Genomic DNA, 20501 nt, shown 5'->3' on the forward strand with positions numbered 1-20501 from the left:
AGATTTGTCAGCTTAACATTCATTCTGTAAACTTTACTCCAGTATAGTAAAACAAAAATATGTTTCAAGATTAGTAATGCTTTTTAGCCAAATTCCTACATTACCTGTTATGTAACTTAACATAGTAACATCACACACATTTTGCCTCTTTTTGGGTGGCAGGAGTGACAATTAGCCTAGTCATCCTTAACATTTGTTGTGTTCTGATTTCAGAATGAAGGCAGTTGGGAAACAAGCAGATACAAAATAGGATGTAGGCTTTACAGGATGATTCTTTCTCTTTATTTAAGACACCTTTTTTAAAGAAGTAAAGGGGGCTCAGGATCAACAGCTATATAGAACTGGGTGTCTTCTGCATATCACATCAAGCACGAACTGTAAGGTTCCAATTTGAGTCCATCCAGGGACATTTGTTGCATCTCTATCCTGCATTTTCCTGTCAATTTTCTATCATCTATAATAAAAGCTTAAAATTCTTATAAAATACCTTAAAGGTCCCATGACATGGTGCTCTTTGGATGCTTTTATATAGACCTTAGTGGTCCACTAATACTGTATCTGAAGTCTCTTTTATATAGACCTTAGTGGTCCCCTAATACTGTATCTGAAGTCTCTTTCCAAAAATTCAGCCTTGGTGCAGAATTACAGCCACTAGAGCCAGTCCCACAATGAGCTTTCCTTAGGATGTGCCATTTCTGTGTCTGTAGCTACTGAGGAGGAGAGAAGGGGGGGGCAAGGTGGATAGTGGGGGTGTGCCTTGGCCAACTGCCACTTTGCTTGTTTGAAAGCCATGATGTCTCTCTCTCTCTCTCTCTCTCTCATGGGTGGGCCAAATTCTCTGGGCGGGCAAAGCAGAGAAATGGGAGGTAACCTTGCTCCTTATGATCTCATAAGGAGCAAGATTCCAGATCGGCCCATCTGAGCTTTCATTTTCTCAAAGGCAGAGCAGGATACCCAGGGCTCGGTTTACACCTATCACCATTTCTAGCCACTGTGGGACCATAGGCAGGCTGGGGGAACGCATATTGATGTTAAAAAACCTCATAAAGTGAAGCCATGGGACCTTTAAACAATTAATTTACATATATTGGCCCAATCCCAAAGTCCGGACTCACAGACTCACAGACTTTGGTGCGCGTTCTCGCGAAATTCGTAAGGGCTTAGGGTTGTCCCAATGTGGAATTTCAAAGGGCGTGAGGGTTTGAGTACACACTTACCGAGCCCTTTCCGTGAGTCTGCATCGATGCAGACTTCACCAAAGGGAATTACCCACAGTTCAAAGCATTGTGACGTTTACCGCGGAGACGATAGGGAAATCAGGAAATTACAAAGGTAAACAACAGCACGACACACGACCACGGAACGGACCAACCTGGGGCCTGTACCATGATGGTAGTTGAACAAACTCAGGGTTGCAGGATTGGTTTAGAGTTGACAAAACCAAACCGATGCAATCAGGCTTTATTGGTACCATGACGCAGCTTATCAACTTTCTCTGTTAACTCAGGCTTTGATCCTTAAACTCTGATTACTCCCCGCGCGCGTGCACATAAAAGAGTGACGTCGGCACCGAACAACCAATCACGTTCAATGTGGATAGAGCGAGAGCAATATATTTTTCTGCAAAGGAGCAAGAAATTATTTTAGAATATAAAAATGTTTTTCAAGCACGCGTAATATACCGTCTCTGCGCCAAAGCAAGAGAACAATCTTGGAGGAAGATTGCTGATTGCGTTAATCGCGGAAGTTAAAGAAATACATTCTATAGGCCATTAATGTGAAATTATGAATATAGGCTAATCATATTAAAAATGTATTAAATAAAATGAAAATGTGTGTATGTATATATAATATATATATATATATATATATATATATGTATAAAAAAATATATATATATTAGTTTGTAAAATGTGAAATGTATTAGCTTTGACATCCTAAGAAAGATTAATATTAATTGATTTTTAGATGCAACCCCAACTCCAAAACGTTCTTGGCAGCAGATCAAGACAAAATATAAAAATATAATTCAAAGTGGTGAGTATTTATCACAACCTTTTATTATTTTTGTGAATATTTTATCACAAACACTTCTTTGCAGCAAAAGGTGAAGCCATTACAATGATTGCAACAGAGAACAGCAGCTGGGAATTAATTACGTCACCTATATTTTTCTTTGCTCACCGCTGATTGGTCAAACTTCAGACTGAGATCTCAAATCCAGAACATAACCTGCCCCGGAGCAGGTTAGCCGTGCAGCGTAAGATACCATGGCAACGAACACCGATTAAAGCCGAGCTACTTTCATAGTACCTAAAACCCAGGGTTGGTGGAAACTAAACTGAAACATAGCTGGCTATCCACCTAAACCAGCTTCATGGTATAGGCCCCTGTTGTCCAGCTTGTAAAACAAGAGTTTGGAATCAGGTAGCCATCTCCTGGGCCTTGGCCGTGTGGAAAGCAACAAACTTAAAATGAAAATTCCCAAACCGGCAAGTGTCAGCAACATCTTTGTTATTAAATGTCGCCAAGGTAACATGTGATCTCGTGAAGTGCTGTACCGATCCCTAGTCCTCAGGGCTCACTTTGGGATTGGGCCGATGACCCTTCGTGGAAGCAAAAAAAGGCTAAACAGAAGTGGACATAGGACAGAGCCTTCAGTTTAGTTCAATTTTATTAAATATTTTTAATGCGCATGTGTCATACCACATGGTGTCAAAAATCGTGTACCAACCTATTTATGAACATGCCCACAGCCTCGAATGTTGGTTTTATCAAGCCCAATAAGTTTTCCACAGCACGAATAGACAGTATTGTTTATAGACACAAATTATCCAAAATTGTCAATAAACATGCATGCTGACGAGTGCTTTACAATCAGTCTCACATGTGCTTTACTATTAGTCTCTATTTATTTCAGGAACCCAACTATACAGAAAAAACAGTGGCACCAAAAAATACAATGTAACAAAAGTTTTGTTTGACCACAGCCACAGCCGAAGCCTTTTCTTTCCAAACTTGAGTAAAGTGAACTCAATAAAAGCACAAGCTTTCATGGCAAACAGACAGCTTTTACAGAGATTCACAGTCATCGCACTTCACAGTTTTTTCTTTGCTTCAGCTGAAGTTCGGCACTCTTGAAGGGCAAGGGTCCACCTGACAGAGATCAGCAATCAGAACTGAGCAGGCTTCCGCTCCGTTTCATCGCACCATGTCAAGCTCTGTTGTGGCTGACAGTATTTCAGCGTCATTTATCATGACACTCAAGAAGTTTTTCTGGAGGCTGGTTCAGAACAGGATCAGACACTGGGACTGCTTTCTTCTTTTATTGTCTATTTTGTTATTTTTGATGTTGTATGGTCTTGAATATTGTAGTTACCTTGTCATCTTTTCTAGATTTTTGTCTAGGAGGATGGTGATGACGGGGGTGGGGGTTGGGGGGGTATGTTCATGTTTCAAATAGTATGTTTTGATAGTATGAAATTGCTGCAGATATAAGCTCTGGTGGGTGCATACCTCAACACTCGCAGAACCATTGTTCTTCAGACGGCACATCGGCTTAATTAGTATAGTATTAGTATACTCACTTTTGGCTAGCTCCATGAGCTACCGGAGATCTAGTTGTACCAATGTGAAAAAGCGCCCCGTCGGGCAATGTGTGAAGTTGTTCCAGATGGAACGGTCGATTGCGATCTGACTGCAAATAAGCCACTCCAGAGTAAGAGCATAGACCCCATTCTGTAGGTCTCTTGGCCAACTTGTTTTGCCCTACATTAGATTAGTGACTGCTGTGTTCACATATGACCAAATGAACCGAACCAGGAGTTCAAACGCAGGTGTGAATACACTCTTAGTCAAGGCATCAACAGGGCGAAGATATTGGGTGCAGTTCGATCCCCAGCTCCTCCTGTCCACAATGTCCCTGGGCAACTGTCAGTTTGTGAACCGTTGGGTGTGTTATGAATATTTGACCAAAAGCTTTGTCTCCCTTACAATAAAAGACAAAAGACTCACAAATTAATGAACCATGAAAAAATGTTGAATAGTGTTTTGATATTTTATAGGATTACCTGTATGAAGACCAGTGCTCGAAGTGGGCCAGTACTCACCGGTACGCAGTATCGGCACTTGTACATTTTACTCTTAAGCATACCTGCACTTTTTCTTCTTTACTTCTCGCATGTAGCCGGTACTCTACCACTGACAGAGAAAGTGTCAGAGAGATTGACCTTAACGTTACATAAACTACACTACCCAGAGGGCACTACGTGACTTACCTCAGATCTTGACGAATCACATAAAGGCAAGCACGCAGCCCTCCCTATCAGAAGTTCGCTTAGCCATGGACGTTAGTTTGGAAAAGCTGACCGTAACAGATTTTTCACTGCTGAAAACCTAGAAACTAAAAAGAAGTGTGTAGAGTTTGTAAGTCGTTATGTTACCCTGGCTTCAGAAAGATACTAAAAGAAAGCGTGTGCCAGAGCCAGACACGTCAACAGCTTCAAACTAATGTTACTGTTGATGTGAGCAGAACAGCTTGTGTTAATAAGGAGTCTGCAGCTACCAACCTTAATGTTACCTTAGTCAATGACACTGACGTCAACAATAACGTGAGTAACGAAACACATGGATGGCCTGACTGTTGGTCAAGGGACCAAATTATGTATTTTTGCTCCACGAACAGCTGGCTCCTTTTTAAAGATAACAAACTGGGTTGCAAAACATAGCAGCATCCCGTCACTTGCTGGCCTGACACAGAGGGGTCTAAAGCTGTCAAGAGAATGAGACACACACACATACACACATATACAAACACACACACACAGACACACATGACTTGTTTAAATAAATAAAATTTTAAAAAAAAAAAAAAAAAAAAAAAAAAAAAAAAAAAAAAAAAAAAAAAAAAAAAAAAATTTTTTTTAAAAAAAAAAAATTTAATAAACAAAACCACAATTTCCAGCCCTCTGTTCTCTTGGTACAAAATAGTAAAATTTTATTCAGTGGTGAAACCTCAACAAATAATCTTCACAACTGCTACTCTCTCACCTTTCTGTCTTCCTCGGGAAGGTTTGTTTCCACGTCCATTTCAACATCCGAGTCATCTGATGGAGAGAAGTAAAAGAGAAAAAACAATAATGAAAACTTGAATGAGGTGTCAGGAACATTAGCAGACAAAATTATTGAATATTTTCCAAACAGCTCGAAACAAAAATGAAATAAAAATATATTTATATTTATTTAAAGCGTAACTCTCGCCAAAATGCAACCTAGGGTCTTTTTGTGAATGTACCCAAGTCAAACTTTCATTTAAAAGCATAATTAGGATGGAAGCACCACTTTTAAGATTGACCGTATTTTGGTTTTCGGTCAACAACAAAGTCTTTTGAATGGGAGTGCTAGGGGCACTACTATGATAGCATCAAAATCGCTATTTTTAAAACACTAAAAAGGCTCGACACAACATGAAACTTTGCTCCAAGTATCACCAGGGGCTCTACACATGAACTCGAGCATTGAGAACATTGTTTGTGTACACAGAGTTTACTAAAAAGAAAGGTTTTGAACAACTCACTGTAGCTGTTGGTTTTTCCCATTGACATATATAAAATGGACCAACAGAACCCGTTGCTCTGGACTGAGACCAGTTAAGGCTATTAGAAGCACTTTTCCGGTGATCACTAGCTTTACTGCGCAGCCTCCAACTGACAGAGACAACGTAAATGTGACGTGAACCTGTCTGAAAGTTGTAAGTCTTCTGGTAGCTGTGCCAAGAGAAATCTCAATCATTCCCAATCTTACAGAGACGGAGAGTGTAGGTATATGTAAGGAGATAACATAGGCACAGGCTAATTATTGATCACTAACATGCTAGTTAACATTAGTAATTAAACCTAAACAGCTAACGTAAGTCGAAACTGCCTGTGAGCTTCTCCTGTACTGTACGGTAATTCCTCTACTATGCGACAGTAAGTCACTTGGTTATGACACAATCGTTAGCCTATTTTTACAAAAACGTCTGCTACGGAGCCATAACGTCAGATACAAGGTAATGGAGACTTTTATACATTGTCGTGTTTCTTTAGAAATAAACAATGGACAAATAGAGTCTTTAAACGCTTCAGATGTAAAGTTATTCGCTGTCAAAGTGATGTCAAAATGAATGCTAGTCAGTGGAATGCTAACGGGAGATGATCTCTTTGTAGCATCAAAATGGCGCCATAGGAGGTTCGAGTTCTGAAGCGAAGCTTACCCTCTTGGTTTTTCCGCTCGCCGCCATCTTGCCAGTCAAAAAGTGTTGATCTCCAAATGCAACGTAACAGAGAGGAGAGTAAAGAAAAGCTCCTAAAGCTTAGTTCCACATAAATGCACGGATAATTTGTTGTTTTGTCGTTAGCGAAAAACAATATTGACCTTGTAGTTGAAAAAGAAGTCTCATATAAGAATGACATTTCCTCCTATGGAGTCCGTTCATTCGCAATCGGAGATCGACACTTTTTGACTGGCAAGATGGCAAAAAAACGGAAAAACCAACTGCTAAAGTGAGTTGTTCAAAACCTTTCTTTTTAGTAAACTCTGTGTACACAAACAATGTTCTCAATGTTGGAGTTCATGTGTAGAGCGGATACGTTGAGCAAAGTTTCATGTTGTGTTGAGCCTTCTTAGTGTTTTAAAAATAATTTTTTTTGATGCAATCATAGTAGTGCCCCTAGCACTCCCATTCAAAAGGCCATTTGACCGAAAACGAAAATACAGTCAATCTTAAAAGTGGCGCTACTGTCCTAATTATGCTTTTAAACTAAAGTTTGACTCGGGTACATTCACAAAAAGACCCTAGGTTGCATTTTGGCGAGAGTTACGCTTTAATATTTATGCTGATTTTAAGGTCAGATCTTAACGTACAACAGGTTGATGAATGGGGGACATTCTTTCAATACTCACATTCTTGCTGATTCTCAGCTGTGATCAAGTTGTCAACGATCCTGTAGAGATGAACACAATCCCAAATGTTATGGATCCAGTTTAAAATGATTGTTCTTTGAGTTAGCCAGCATCAGAGTCCTGACTGATCCAACTGATCTAATGCTTTGCCTCATATCTTCTATGCAAAAACTGACTGCCAACATTTATGTTCTGAGCCTGCATCAGAGGAAATAACTCATTAGTCTAGATCCAAAAAACATCGCAGGAAACAAACTAACTTTTTCACTCTACTGTAAAATCCCACGTCTGTTCAAAAGTTGAAACTGGATGTAAAATGTTGCTTGGCTTTGCTGTGTCAGCTTGCATTTTGTTGTTTGCGGAAGAATGAAAGAAAAGAAACACAAGATGAAGAAAAGGAGAAACTGCACTCAACGGGTAAAATGACTCATTTGTTGTGCTAGAAGGTAGAACTGGAGGTTCCCAATGTTAGTAACACAATAACCTCTGTGTTTATTACAATGTTGCTGAACCAGCATGGACGGAGTCGGCCCCATTACTGACCCCAGAGTCTCCAGTCTACAGTGTGGACTCGCCACAAGATCAGAGAGCAGCTGCACTTGTAAATCCTGTAGTGTGTTGTTACTCAGGTCAAGCTCTCTTAGATGGGAGGGGTTGGACTTCAGAGCCGAGGCCAGAGAAGCACAGCTGATCTCTGACAAACTGCATGACCTCAATCTGAATAAAGAATAAATGATGTTCAGGTTTTAAATACGTAGCTGGACATTACTATATCATGTTCTAATCAATTAGCTTTTCCCTAAAATGAGTAGAGACTTTGTCAGTATGTTATTGTGGATCATCATAATATCAGCCTTCTATTTTATTATTTGTAAAAACACTTCGAAATTAACAGAAACCCAAAAAAATATTTCCACCTCAGAAAGAAAACTTTATCACTTCACAAATGTTGGTTCAGATGATCTTCTGTATACAAAAGTGACAATTTACCAACAATTATAAACATTCATTAACTTTAACAACAATGGCCATTTTCTACAATTTCTTTAAGAAACACAATTATTTTGTGACTGCAGACTAAGAAACAATAAAATACGAACAAAAGGAAATGTATGGATGTAAGTTATGTTTGTACATAAATTATCCTCAACTGTTAATTAAACATATACAATATATAACAGTAATAGTCAGTGAACTGACCTCAGAATCTTTAGTGAACAGTTTGGACTCTCCAGAAAATCACACAGCAGCTTCACTCCTGAATCCAGCAGCTCATAGTTTTCACTCAGGTCCAGCTCACTCAGATGGAAGGGGTTGGGCTTCAGCGCTGAGGCCAGAGAAGCACAGCTGATCTCTGTCAAACAGCAGTTTCTCAATCTGAAAAAAAGAATATATGATGTAACTTTAGAAGAAAATATTCATACCTGAAATTCATTCAATGTTTAATAATATGTTCAGAGCTGAAGGTTTAGAATGTAGGCTACAAGTTTAGAATATGGACACTTCCAACACCTGAACCCAACTGCAGGTTAAAAACTGTAAAATACAAACAGTGAAATAGAGCTCCTATAATATTAATGACAACCTCCTGCTACTTTTATAATGACGTGGTGAGCGCTGAACCAACATATCAAGCAAGAGGGGAAGAGAAACCAATCAGACTGCCCCGACGGCACCGTCGGAGGCGTGACATTTCCCTGCAGGTAACTTTACCTGTGCTTCCACCTATGTATTTTTATGATTATTCATTTTATAAAAAACATGACGGAGGCCATAAGATCAAAATGTAATGTTTAAGACGTTTAGAGTGATATATATTTATATGTTATATGTAGATCTGTAGCTCAGCATTGCTCTTCCACAGTCACTGAACTAAACCACTGAAGTAAGAGAGTAAGTTAGACTGTCTGAGAACAGACTTTAGTATTAAGATACTGGATCAGTATAATAGCCTTATGTCTGCAGTTTAGTTTTACCACAACTTTCACTTCACAATAATCTCAGCACAGAAGTAAAACAGTGTCTGACCTCAGAGTCTCCAGTCTGCAGTGTGGACTCTCCAGAAAATTACACAGCAGCTTCACTCCTGAATCCAGTAGATTGTTGTTGTCACTCAGGTCCAGCTCTTTCAAATAGGAGGGATTTGACTTCAGAGACGAGGCCAGAGAAGCACAGCTGATCTCTGACAAACTGCAGAAACTCAATCTGAGTAAAGAATAAATTATATAGAAAAAAATCAATTCATAATCCAAACTCAAAGTGTCTGCAGCCTGTTTTTATCTGCTGTCTTCCGATCTTCAACAACCTCATACATATCGCTCACACATGACAGCCTCATTACTAGTGACATCATGTTCACTCACTGATGGACCACAATGTGGGTATGTGGAAGCAAAAAAACTGTCAGACCTTTAATTTATCTACTTTCCGTTCCTCTAATTGTTCAGCCTTTTGGAAAAACAAAACATTTCTGAAAAAAATTATATTTCTTTGTGCTCAGGCAAATCCTGAAAATGTTTGAACCAAGTATGTGAAACCTCAGTCAAGGATTTGAAACTGACCTCAGAGTCTCCAGCCTACAGTTTGGACTCTCCAGTCCAGAAGACAGCTTCACTACTGAATCATCTAGGTAGTTGTTGTCACTCAGGTCCAGCTCCCTCAGATGGGAGGGGTAGACTTTAGCGCAGAGGCCACAATTTCACAGTGAGGCTCTGAGAGTAGACAGTCAGTAAGTCTGTAATTACATATAAATTAAAAAATATGTAACAATGGAAGAGGACACTTTATATTTACTTAATGCATTTGATGATAAAACAGTTTTGAGAAATTTTTGCTTTTCACATCACTGGTTCTGCTGTTCTGTTGTGTTTGGAAGTGGAAGAACATTTTAAGAATAATGAAAACTACTAATCTACACTGATTTATAAAGTTAATCACATCTGGACTTACAGAGCCTTTCTGCAGTTCCTTACAGCTGGAATCAGTCTACGCCGTCCCTCCTCTGATGTGTTGTACTTCTGCAGGTCCAACTCATTCAGAACCTCCTCTGACATCTGCAGCATATAGGCCAGAGCTGAGCACTGGATCTCAGAGAGTTCCTTCTCTGATCTGTTCTCTGACTTCAGGAACTCTTGGATCTCATGATGGACTGAGTGGTCATTCATCTCCGTCAGACAGTGGAAGACGTTGATGCTTCTGTCAGGAGAGATCTCATAAGTGTTCATCTCCTTCAGGTTGTTGATGGCTCTCTGGATGATTTCTGGACTGTTGTCTGTCTGACCCAGCAAGCCTCCTAAGAGTCTCTGGTTGGACTCCAGAGAGAGGCCATGAATGAAGCGGATAAACAGGTCCAGGTAGCCATTTCTACTGTAAAAGCATTTATCCATGGCTTTCTTCAGGAAGACATCCAGGGATGAATTAACGCAGTCTGTCCTCAGGAAGTCCTCCAGTACATCTGTTTTCCTGTTGGTGTAACAGTGGAACAGGTAGACTGCAGCCAGAAACTCCTGAACGCTTAGATGAATGAAGCAGTAGACTGTTTTCTGAAAGATCACACTCTCTTTTTTGAAGATCTCTGTACAAACTCCTGAGAATACAGAGGCCTCTGTGACATCAAGACCACACCGATCCAGGTCTTCTTGGTAGAACATGATGTTTCCTTTCTCCAGCTGTTCAAACGCCAGTCTCCCCAGCTTCAGAAGAACTTCCCTGTCAGCCTCCGTCAGCTCCTGTGGACTCGTCTCATGTCCCTCATCATACTTGTGCTTCTTCCTCTTTGTCTGAACCAGCAGGAAGTGTGAGTACATGTCAGTTAGGGTCTTGGGTAATTCTCCTCTCTGGTCTGTAGTCAACATGTGGTCCAGAACTGTAGCAGTGATCCAGCAGAAGACTGGGATCAGACACATGATGTGGAGGCTCCTGGATGTCTTGATGTGGGAGATGATTCTGCTGAACAGCTCTTCATCACTGACTCTCTTTCTGAAGTACTCCTCCTTCTGGGCATCAGTGAAGCCTCGTACTTCTGTTACCCTGTCAACACATGCAGGAGGGATCTGATTGGCTGCTGCCGGTCTGGAAGTTATCCAGACGAGAGACGAGGGGAGCAGCTTCCCCTCGATGAGGTTTGTCAACTGTTTGTTGACTGGTGACTTCTGTTTGACATCAGACACAACCTCATTGTTGAGGAAATCCAGTGAAAGTCTGCTTTCATCCAGGCCGTCAAAGATGAACAGAACTTTAGAGTCAGCGAGCTGCTCTGCGGTGACCTTCTGTAATGTTGGATGGAAAACATGAAGCAGCTCAAGAAGACTGAACAGCTCATCTCTGACTAAGTTCAGCTCCCTGAATGAAAGCGGAATCACCAGACTGACATCTTGGTTTTCCAAACTCTCTGCCCAGTCCAGAATGAACTTCTGCACTAAGAAGGTTTTTCCAACGCCAGCGACGCCACTCGTCAGGACGACTCTGATGTGTTTCTGTTGGTAAGGTAAGGCTTTAAAGATGTCATGGCACTTGATTGGAGGGCTGTGAAGGCTCTTCTTCTTGGAAGCTGTCTCAAGCTGCCAAACCTCATGTTGGGTATTGACCTCTTCACTCTGTTTCTTTGTGATGTAGACCTCAGTGTAGATCCTGTTGAGGAGGGTTTCCCTTCCTGTGTCATCAGTTCCTTCAGTCACACGTTCAAAACTCGTCTTCTGACTGATCTTATGTTCAACTACAACCTCTTGCAGACCATGATCTGCTGACAGGGACGACAAGTAAAGAAAAACGTTCTGAGAATCTGTTGATTATTTTTTATGAATTTTCAGGATTCTTTTCATAAAACTCTTAATGTCTGTGATGAACAACATAACAAGAAGAATTTTGTTTCAGACATGAAGACATCAGCAGATACTGTAGATGTACACTTACTTGTTCTGGATCTTTTTCCACACTGGGGACAGGAGGAGTCTCCTGATGAAGCAGACTGGTCCCAGTATGAGGTGATGCACTGTGTGCAGAACAAGTGTCCACACCTGGAAGAGACTGGATCCTTCAGAACATCCTGACCCAAAGCACAGCAGGACAGCTGCCCCTCTACCGAAACATGAGTCCTCTTCTTCTCTCTGTGAAGATGAACACATTCTTTATAACACATTACATTAGAGGTGACCAACCCACAGCCTACAAGTTACTTGTAGCTCTTTTCCAAAAACAGAATTAAAGCTGCAAGCAGTGAGGTAGGGGCCCTCACACCTACCAGGCATGTCAGGGTTATCGGCGGGATGGTGGTTTACGCAAATGTGCATGTGTGACACAGAGGTTTGAGCCAAACTCAAACGACTCAAAGCATTTTGCGGAAAGAGTGAAGAGCTGGTTGGAAAGGATCCAGCACCAGGCTGATGAAGCAAAAATGTTAGATGCAGATGTTCGTCCTTCTCCAGACAGCATCTCAGTGGTCAGTGCCACACGTGGTTATAAGAAACCAAGTCAAGCTGGTTCTCTAGCATCTTCCGCCCCTGTCATCGGTTAGGCTTAAAGTAGAAGCAGAGCGGACAGCGCTGTTGGCACGTGCTGAGGCATTAAACCAGAAACAGGACATTCAGAGAGAAGAGGCTCTACTTAAAGCAAAGAAAGAGCGGTTTAAATCGCAAACTGTTATTGCAGCCCCAGATGCAAAGCTTCAGGTGCTAAATGTGCATGAGTCAGCTCGCCATACACCTGCTGGACCTAGAGATGGAATGAATGCTTACCTGGATGACGCAATACATGCTGAGGATGAAAAAGGAACAAGGTGCAGCGTTCTGCATAGCCCCGAAAGAGTTGTCAGATCTTGGCAGCACAATCCCGCAGGATATGGGCAAAACCCTGCAAGCCAGACCGGATTGAATGACTTTGGAAACATGCTTATACATCATCAGAACGAAATCACTAAACTTTTAGTAAAGCAACAGAAGGTGTCTACTCTCCCACCACTGAATATTGCAGTTTTCAGTGGTGACCCATTCGAGTTTGGGTTTTTCTTAAAGCATTTCAACATTGGATTGATGATACGACTAAAGCAACAAGGTCAGGCTTTATTTCCTTGAACAGTTTACTAGACGCCTGCCCAAAGTGCTTGTTCACAGTTGCCAGCACATGCAACAACTACTTTGAGAATGAATACACAATTGCCTCAGCTTACATTAAAAAGGCAATGAAATGAGGATGGTGAAGCCCTTGCTACATTTTCTGTGTTTCTCACTGGTTGCTGCAATACAGTCAATAGTGTGGAATGGATAAAGGGATAGCCCCTACTAGCATGCGTGCTATTATCATGAAGCTTCCTTTCAAGATAAGAGAGAGGTGGAGGGGAGTTGCTTGGGAAAAAAAAAAAAAAAGAGCTAGATTTACAGATCTTGTCAACTTTGTGGACAAGCAGACAAAAATTGCTTCTCACCCCCTGTTTGGTAACATCCAAGAGCCCAGTTCCTCAAAGCATCGTATCAAGTCAAGAGGGAACATCCGATGTTCAAAATTCAAGGAGAAGAACATTTTTGCTACAGGTGTTGAACCTGTTCAAAATCAAGTCAAAAGGTACAAGGAAAAAAATGGATCTCATACAAGCGGAAAGCAGTGTTCTTTCGGACACAAAGGGCATGCACTTGAGTTATGCGAGCTCAAGAAAAGCTGGACTTTATAAAGTCTAAGGGCTTGTCCTTCGGATGCTTGTCACAAGGACACTTGAGCAAAAGTTGTCCGCAGAAGCTTACTTGTCAAATATGCTCGCCAAAGCACCCCACTATTCTGCACATAGGCAACAAGAAAGTCACTCAAACAGCTGGTGAAAGCAAAAAAAACAGCAAGATATCAGATGAAAACTTGTCTTTCACTACAGACACTGAAACGTGTGGTTGTACTGGAGCTGGTGAGGCAGAGTGTGTGCTTTCAATTGTTCCAGTTAAAGTACAAATCTGTGAAGGGGAACTGAAAAGTTGAGACCTGCGTTCTTGGATCCTGGCAGTAAGCTAAGCTACATTCTGTACAGAAAAACAAATGCAGGGCCTAAAAGTAACAGGAAGAAAAGCCAACATCTTACTTAGCACTATAATGGGACGAAAAGGGCCAGTTCATACTGATGTTGTCTTAGGACTGGAAGTCGGTGACTTGGATGAGAGCATGTTCTTGAAGCTTCCCCAAGTTTTCTCACAAAAGGAGAAACAGGTAAAACTGGAAAACATTCCACAGCAAACAGATGTGGTAGGTTCGCAGCCAAGTGTGAAGCAGCTGGGATGAGGATCAGCACCTCTAGTCTGAGGCCAGCATTCTCAGCAGGAAACCGTTCAAGTATCTCTGTGGCCTTTTTAGCGACTGAGGGAACAATGGAGCGGGAGATTGGCCGGGGAATCGGAGCAGTGGGGTAGGGATAGCTGAGCCAGATAGCAAAGTTCTTGATCTAGTGGTCAATTTTTGCTCCTACACCGCACCTATTGTCAGGAAGGCTGGGTCATGAACAGGCTTCAAAATTAACATTTTCGTCTACCAGCCAAATGGCTAATGAATGTTCAAATATTACCAGCCATTCAATAGATTACCATTGGGTTTTTTGGCTGGTGAGTGAAATAATCTACCAGCCACTTGCATATTTCACCAGCATTTGGCTGGTAAACGGTGCTAATTTAGAACCCTGGTCATGAACGAAAAAACTAGGTCTCGAGTACAAGTGACCAAAATGGGTTTTCTTAAGAATGTGGCTGGCATCTCCCTTAGATTTAGGGTGAGAAGCTCAGTCATACGTGAGTATCTCGGAATAGAGCCATTGCTCTTTTGTGTCGAAAGGAGCCGGCTGAGGTGGTTCAGGCATACAGTAATGGTGCGTTCTTTTTGTCCACCGAAGTCGTTTTACGAGTTGTTTTCCGGAGTTACGACCCGGAAGTTGCAAAAAGAACGCCACGAGGTCGTATTTACGACTCGTCAAGTCGTCTGAACTCAGAGGACCCCAAGTTCACTTTCAAAGATGGCTACGTCGTGCATCACACGTAGTAAACATTGTGGTTATCTACAATTTTAAGCACTTTTGACTTTGTTGTAACCAAATGAAGAAGTCGTACACATAGCGCTGTATACTGCTACCTATAGGCATGTCGCTACAGTCTTATTAGGAGTTAAATACCGCCTGATTAGTTAATTTGTAGCTTGTGCAGCTGAAATTGGCTAGAGACGCTCGGTTGCTATATGACAACAACGGCTTTAAGCCGAGTCTTGAGCAGAAAGCAGAGCAGTAGCCTAACGTTAACGTTAATCAAAACGTAATTTTCATGTATCAAACTGTGAAAATATATGGGTGTAATATACCAATAACTGGGTGAATAGAATCCTAAATGTTACAAAAAAGGTTACAAAAATCCATCTTTTCTCCGACTCATAGTATTGTGTGACAAAAAGAATGCAACAACCATAGACAGTATGGCAACAACCCGCGGTTATTCGTTTTTCGACACGGATGTGACGTCACGCTTGAGCTACTAGTCGCGATTACAAGACAAAAAGAACGCCCCATAAGGACGCCCCCTAGCAGGTACGTCCAGCTACAAGGAGGCCTCGGGGAAGACCCAGGACTATGTGGAGAGATGATATCTCCACCCTGGCCTGGGAAGGCTTCGGGAGGCCCCAGTCAGAGCTGGTTAATGTGGCCTCGGAAAATGGAATTTTGGGGTCCCCACCCCGGGTAAGCAGATGACGATGAACGGATGGACTGTGTTTTTTTTACTGTACTCTTCTGCACTTGTGTAATTATAAAAGAACAGTATAGATTATCAGACAACATTTGAAACTAAATCATCTTCAGGTCAGTCAACAGTAGAAACGGTCTCTTACTTTGTGCGTGAGGGTCCACGTTCATTACTGAAGTTTAAGATTTTGCCCTTGGACCAGTCACTCCTCACAGACAGACAGCTGGGTGCTGGAGACTCTGATCTCTGTCTGTGGAAACAAGAGGTAACATTAAAATGTGACATGAACATGATTTGATAAAAAAAACACCAAATAGTTGTGTTAATTTCTCCATCTGCCTGTTTTTGGACTTGCTTATGAGTTTCTGTCTGTTCTGCGCCAGCCAGCTTTACAATTTATATGTGAAAGTCACGTTTCTACATCTACATGTTTGAGGTTGATTTACTGAACCTGACACAAAGTCCTACACGTGGAGTGTGAGAAGGATTTTAATATAGATATTTTACTATCACTGATGATCCCAATGAACTCAGCAAGAGTTCAATTAAACTGAAGGCTGCCTGCCTGATATTGGCTATAATTTACTGTTTCTTTACTGTACTCTACTGCACTCGTGTAATTATAAAGGAGCAGTGTAGATTGCCAGACAACATTAGGAAGTAAATCCTATTCAGGTCAGTTTACAGTAGAAACGGTCTCTTACTTTGTGTGTGAGGGTCCAGGTTCATCACTGAAGTTTAAGATTTTGCCCTTGGACCAGTCACTCTTCACAGACAGACAGCTGGGTGCTGGAGACTCTGCTCTTTGTCTGTAGAAACAACAATTTTTTTTACACATATCACTAATACTTGTCAGGAGCAGAGGGAACATTAACATGATTACATGATCTTGATTTGATTAAAACAAACACCAAATAGTTGCATTTATTTATCCATCTGCATGTTTTTGGACTTGTTCTTAACCAGTGTTGGGCAAGTTACTTCCAAAATGTAATAGCCTACATTACAGATTACTAGTTACTGTCATTTAAAAGTAATTAGTTGTATTATATATATATTGAGTGAATGTGTATGTTGTACTGTAATGTCTTGTCCTTTGTACTGTCCAGTCCTATCGAGGACCCTCTCCAAAAAATGAGATGATACATCTCAAGAGGTATTCCTCGTTAAATAAATAAATGAATAAATTACAATATTACTGTCTCTAAATTGTAATGCTTTACACTACTTTTGCATTACTTTTGAGTTACTTTCACCAAAATAACAGCGGAAGTTTGACTTGGCAGGTAGCCTAGCTTCTGAATTTCACCACTGGATCAATAAAGTCTCATCTTTATCCACTTTAATACATCATGGATTATTCATAATATTTTGTATAATTAATATGAATGTGCAAAGTAACTAAAGCTATATAAAAATAGAGAATTAAAACGTACAATAGACAAGTAGGAGAAAATAAAAATACTCAATTAAAAGTACCTTACAGGTTGTATTGAACTATCATTAATACTTAATGATATGTGTATCATGAGCAGAGGGAACATTAACATGATTACATGATCTTGATTTGATGTAACGCGTTACTCCCAACACTGTTCTTAACTTGCTGTTTTTGAGTCGTGCTTATGAGTTTCTGTCTGTTTCTTTGCCAGCCAGCGTCTCAATTTACATGTGAGAGTGATGTGTTTCTACATCTACATGTTTGAGGTTGATTTACTTAACCTGACACAAAGTCCTACATGTGGAGTGTGAGAATGATTTTAATATAGATATTTTACTATCACTGATGTTCAATTAAAATGAAGGTAGGCCTACTGCTGATGTTGGTTTATTTTCTGTTTCTTTACTCTTCTCTACTATATTTCTTTACTGTACTTGACTGCACTCAAGTAGTAACAGTGTAGCTCAGCTAACACTGTTAACACAACGGTCTCTTACTTTGTGTGTGAGGGTCCAGGTTCATCACTGAAGTTTAAGATTTTGCCCTTGGACCAGTCACTCTTCACAGACAGACAGCTGGGTGCTGGAGACTCTGATCTCTGTCTGTGGAAACAACAAATATTTTACACATATCATAATACTTAAAAAGAATAGAGGTTACATTAACCTGTCACATGAACATGATTTGATAATAACAACAAATATGTTTATTTCTCAATCTGCGTGTTTTTGGACATGCTAATAAATTGTGTGACTTTCTACATAACAACAGTTTATTTTAGGATTTTCAGTCAGGATACAGAGTACATCATAACGTAGACTGCACTGGTGAAAATTACAAATGGCCTTTTAATTGCTTCCGACAAAGGACGTATCTCTTCTTGTTTTATTAGATCTTAGTGCTGCATTCAACACTATTGACCATAACATCCTATTACAGAGACTGGAACATTTAACTGGTATTACAGGAACCGCACTAAGCTGGTTTAAATCATATTTATCACATCGATCTCAGTTTGTTCATGTTAACGATGAATCCTCCATGCACACTAAAGTTAGCCATGGAGTTCCACAAGGCTCTGTGCTTGGACCAATTCTATTCACCTTATACTGTATATGCCTCCTCTAAGCAATATTATTAGGAAACACCATAAACTGTCATTGCTATGCAGATGATACCTATTTATATTTATATTTTAGCTCAAGCAAGTTGAAACCAATCAGTTAGTTAAACTTCAAGCATTAAGGACATAAAATTATGGATGACATATAATTTCATGATGCTAAACTTATTGTTGATTATTGAAGTTATTGTACATGGCCCCAGATACATCTGAAGCTCATTATCTAACGATATAGCTACTCTGCGAGAGGTTGCTCTGGCCCTCAGCACCATTGTGAGGAATCTCAGAGTTATCTTTGATCAGGATATATCCTTTAACAAACAAAATGTGAGAACTTTTTTTTCCCTCGATCTGTAAACTGTCCTGAGATAACTTCTGTTATGATTTGAAACTATTTATAAAATGTAATTGAATTGTCCTCTACCGCCTTTCTTTACTGTACTCCACTGGACTTATGTAATAATAAAAGAACAGTGTAAATCAGACATTAGAAACTGAGTCATCTTCAGGTCAGTTTACAGTAGAAACACCCTCTTACTTTGTGTCTGAGGGTGAAGGTTGAATACTGAAGAATGGAGGTTCATCTTTAGACCAGTCACTCTTAATGGAGGGACAGCTGGAGACTGGAGACTTTGATCTGTCCTCATCTTCTAATTCACTCATCTTCTCAAGTCTGAGAGGTAAACCAGTAACCTTGGAGACACACACACACACAGATTTATAAAGTACAGTATATTACAGTATATTTATTAGTTTAATCAAAACATGTGCATTTTCTAGTTATTAGAACATTTTCTCAGAACAATCCCATAATATTCTTTGCAAAGTTTTACATTTTAAAATGTAAAATTGCCAAAGTCAAACTTAACCTTAATGTTTTTAAGAAATGAATGCTGCTATATATATATTAAGACAATAACTTTGCTGAACCCTGGCATGTTTTGTGAAACTTAATTTTTTTTCACTGTTTTTCTTCTCTTTTTCATTTCTGTATATTTTCTTATTTATCTGGTTAAAAGAATACTATTTTATTACTGTTTATTTGCATAATTAATTACTGATTGGAAGAAAAAAATGTTTAGCTAGAGCTTTCACAACTTCGTAGCTCATGGTAAATCTAACTTGGATGGTTTAGACATCATGGCTAATAATCGTGATTTTTTTATTGAGAAAATAAATGGGATTTTTACTTCCAGAACCACACTGTTGAGCTCTATATGGTCCAGTGTGGTGCAGTGCATTCTGGTAGTTGGAGGTTTCTAGCTCTTTAGCAAAAGTTTTGTTTCTCTGTTTTCTCTGGTCATGTAGGCCTAGCAAAAATTCAAAAAAATATTTGCATCTTTCTACTGCATAGACGGCCCAGTTTTATAAAAAAAAGGCATCTTCCGTATCCTCGTGAGACCGTCCTGATCTTGCGAGCTCCAGTTTTCTACTCGCAGTCTGGCATCTTGAGATAGAGAAAATTTGGAGCCCTTCGCCAAACGACCGACCAATCAGCATTGGTTTTGAGGCGGGTTTAGGTGTGATGCAACAAGAAGCGACTGTTAGCCTAAACAACATGGCAGCTTCCACGGATGAGTGTAGCTATCGCGCAAGTTTTATCCGAATTTGAAAGTAGCCTAATCCTTCATTGAAAGAAGAGCAAAAAACGGCACTGGAGGCTTTTCTCGGGGGAAAAGATGTGTTTGCTCTTCTCCCGACTGGTTTCGGCAAGAGTTTGATCTGGTTGGTTGATTTGGCCCAGGTGGTGTTAGACAGATGGTTTTATCCAATCAGCTAACCAGTATTTTCGCCCCTTCCCAAAAGTTCTCCAACGGAAATTTCCCAGCTGGATATGCCGAGCAAATGCAAAGCAATCCATCTGGTGGAGTCAGGTTACATCAGTGAAACACTTCTTTTAGCAGCTGTGATGGCTCATAAAAACCAGCAAATAAAAAAACTAAACATTTGGACTCTAGAATGTTCATTTTTTTTATCAGCAAAGTATTTTTATGACATACAGTAACAAACTAAACAATTAATCTGAAAAGCAGATCTTAATGAGAGTATTAACACTCACCCATGCCTCAAGCAGCTTGTCGAGTGTAAAATGGAGTCTGGCAGTCTGACTACATTGTATCCTTTCACTTTCTGTGTCCATCCCTGTATGCTCTTCCCCCTCCCTTTAGATCACAATCAGCTCTATGAGCCAAGTATGTGAACACCTACGGGTGAACTTTGTCTCAGTTACACACAGTTCCAAGAACACTTTACAGTAAGACAGAAACAGACACAGCTGAAAACAGGGACAACAAAGCTGAACAAA

At 40.3% G+C, this 20501-nt stretch overlaps 1 protein-coding gene across 1 annotated transcript; it reads right to left on the reverse strand.

Annotated features, from left to right (window-relative positions):
- Positions 1 to 4764: 4764 nt before the first annotated feature.
- Positions 4765 to 20325, reverse strand: LOC120567699 (NLR family CARD domain-containing protein 3-like). Its single transcript, XM_039814667.1, is given in 15 exon segments — positions 4765 to 4770; positions 5050 to 5105; positions 6943 to 6983; positions 7486 to 7659; positions 8143 to 8319; positions 8971 to 9147; positions 9504 to 9618; positions 9621 to 9676; positions 9892 to 11683; positions 11854 to 12047; positions 15778 to 15882; positions 16337 to 16441; positions 17571 to 17675; positions 18735 to 18889; positions 20256 to 20325. Coding segments are annotated over 14 exon segments (3228 nt in total). The 5' UTR covers positions 18860 to 18889; positions 20256 to 20325.
- Between the last annotated feature and the right edge of the window lie 176 nt (positions 20326 to 20501).

Source organism: Perca fluviatilis, chromosome 11, assembly GCF_010015445.1.
Source record: "Perca fluviatilis chromosome 11, GENO_Pfluv_1.0, whole genome shotgun sequence".
NCBI classification, from domain to species: Eukaryota; Metazoa; Chordata; class Actinopteri; order Perciformes; family Percidae; genus Perca; species Perca fluviatilis.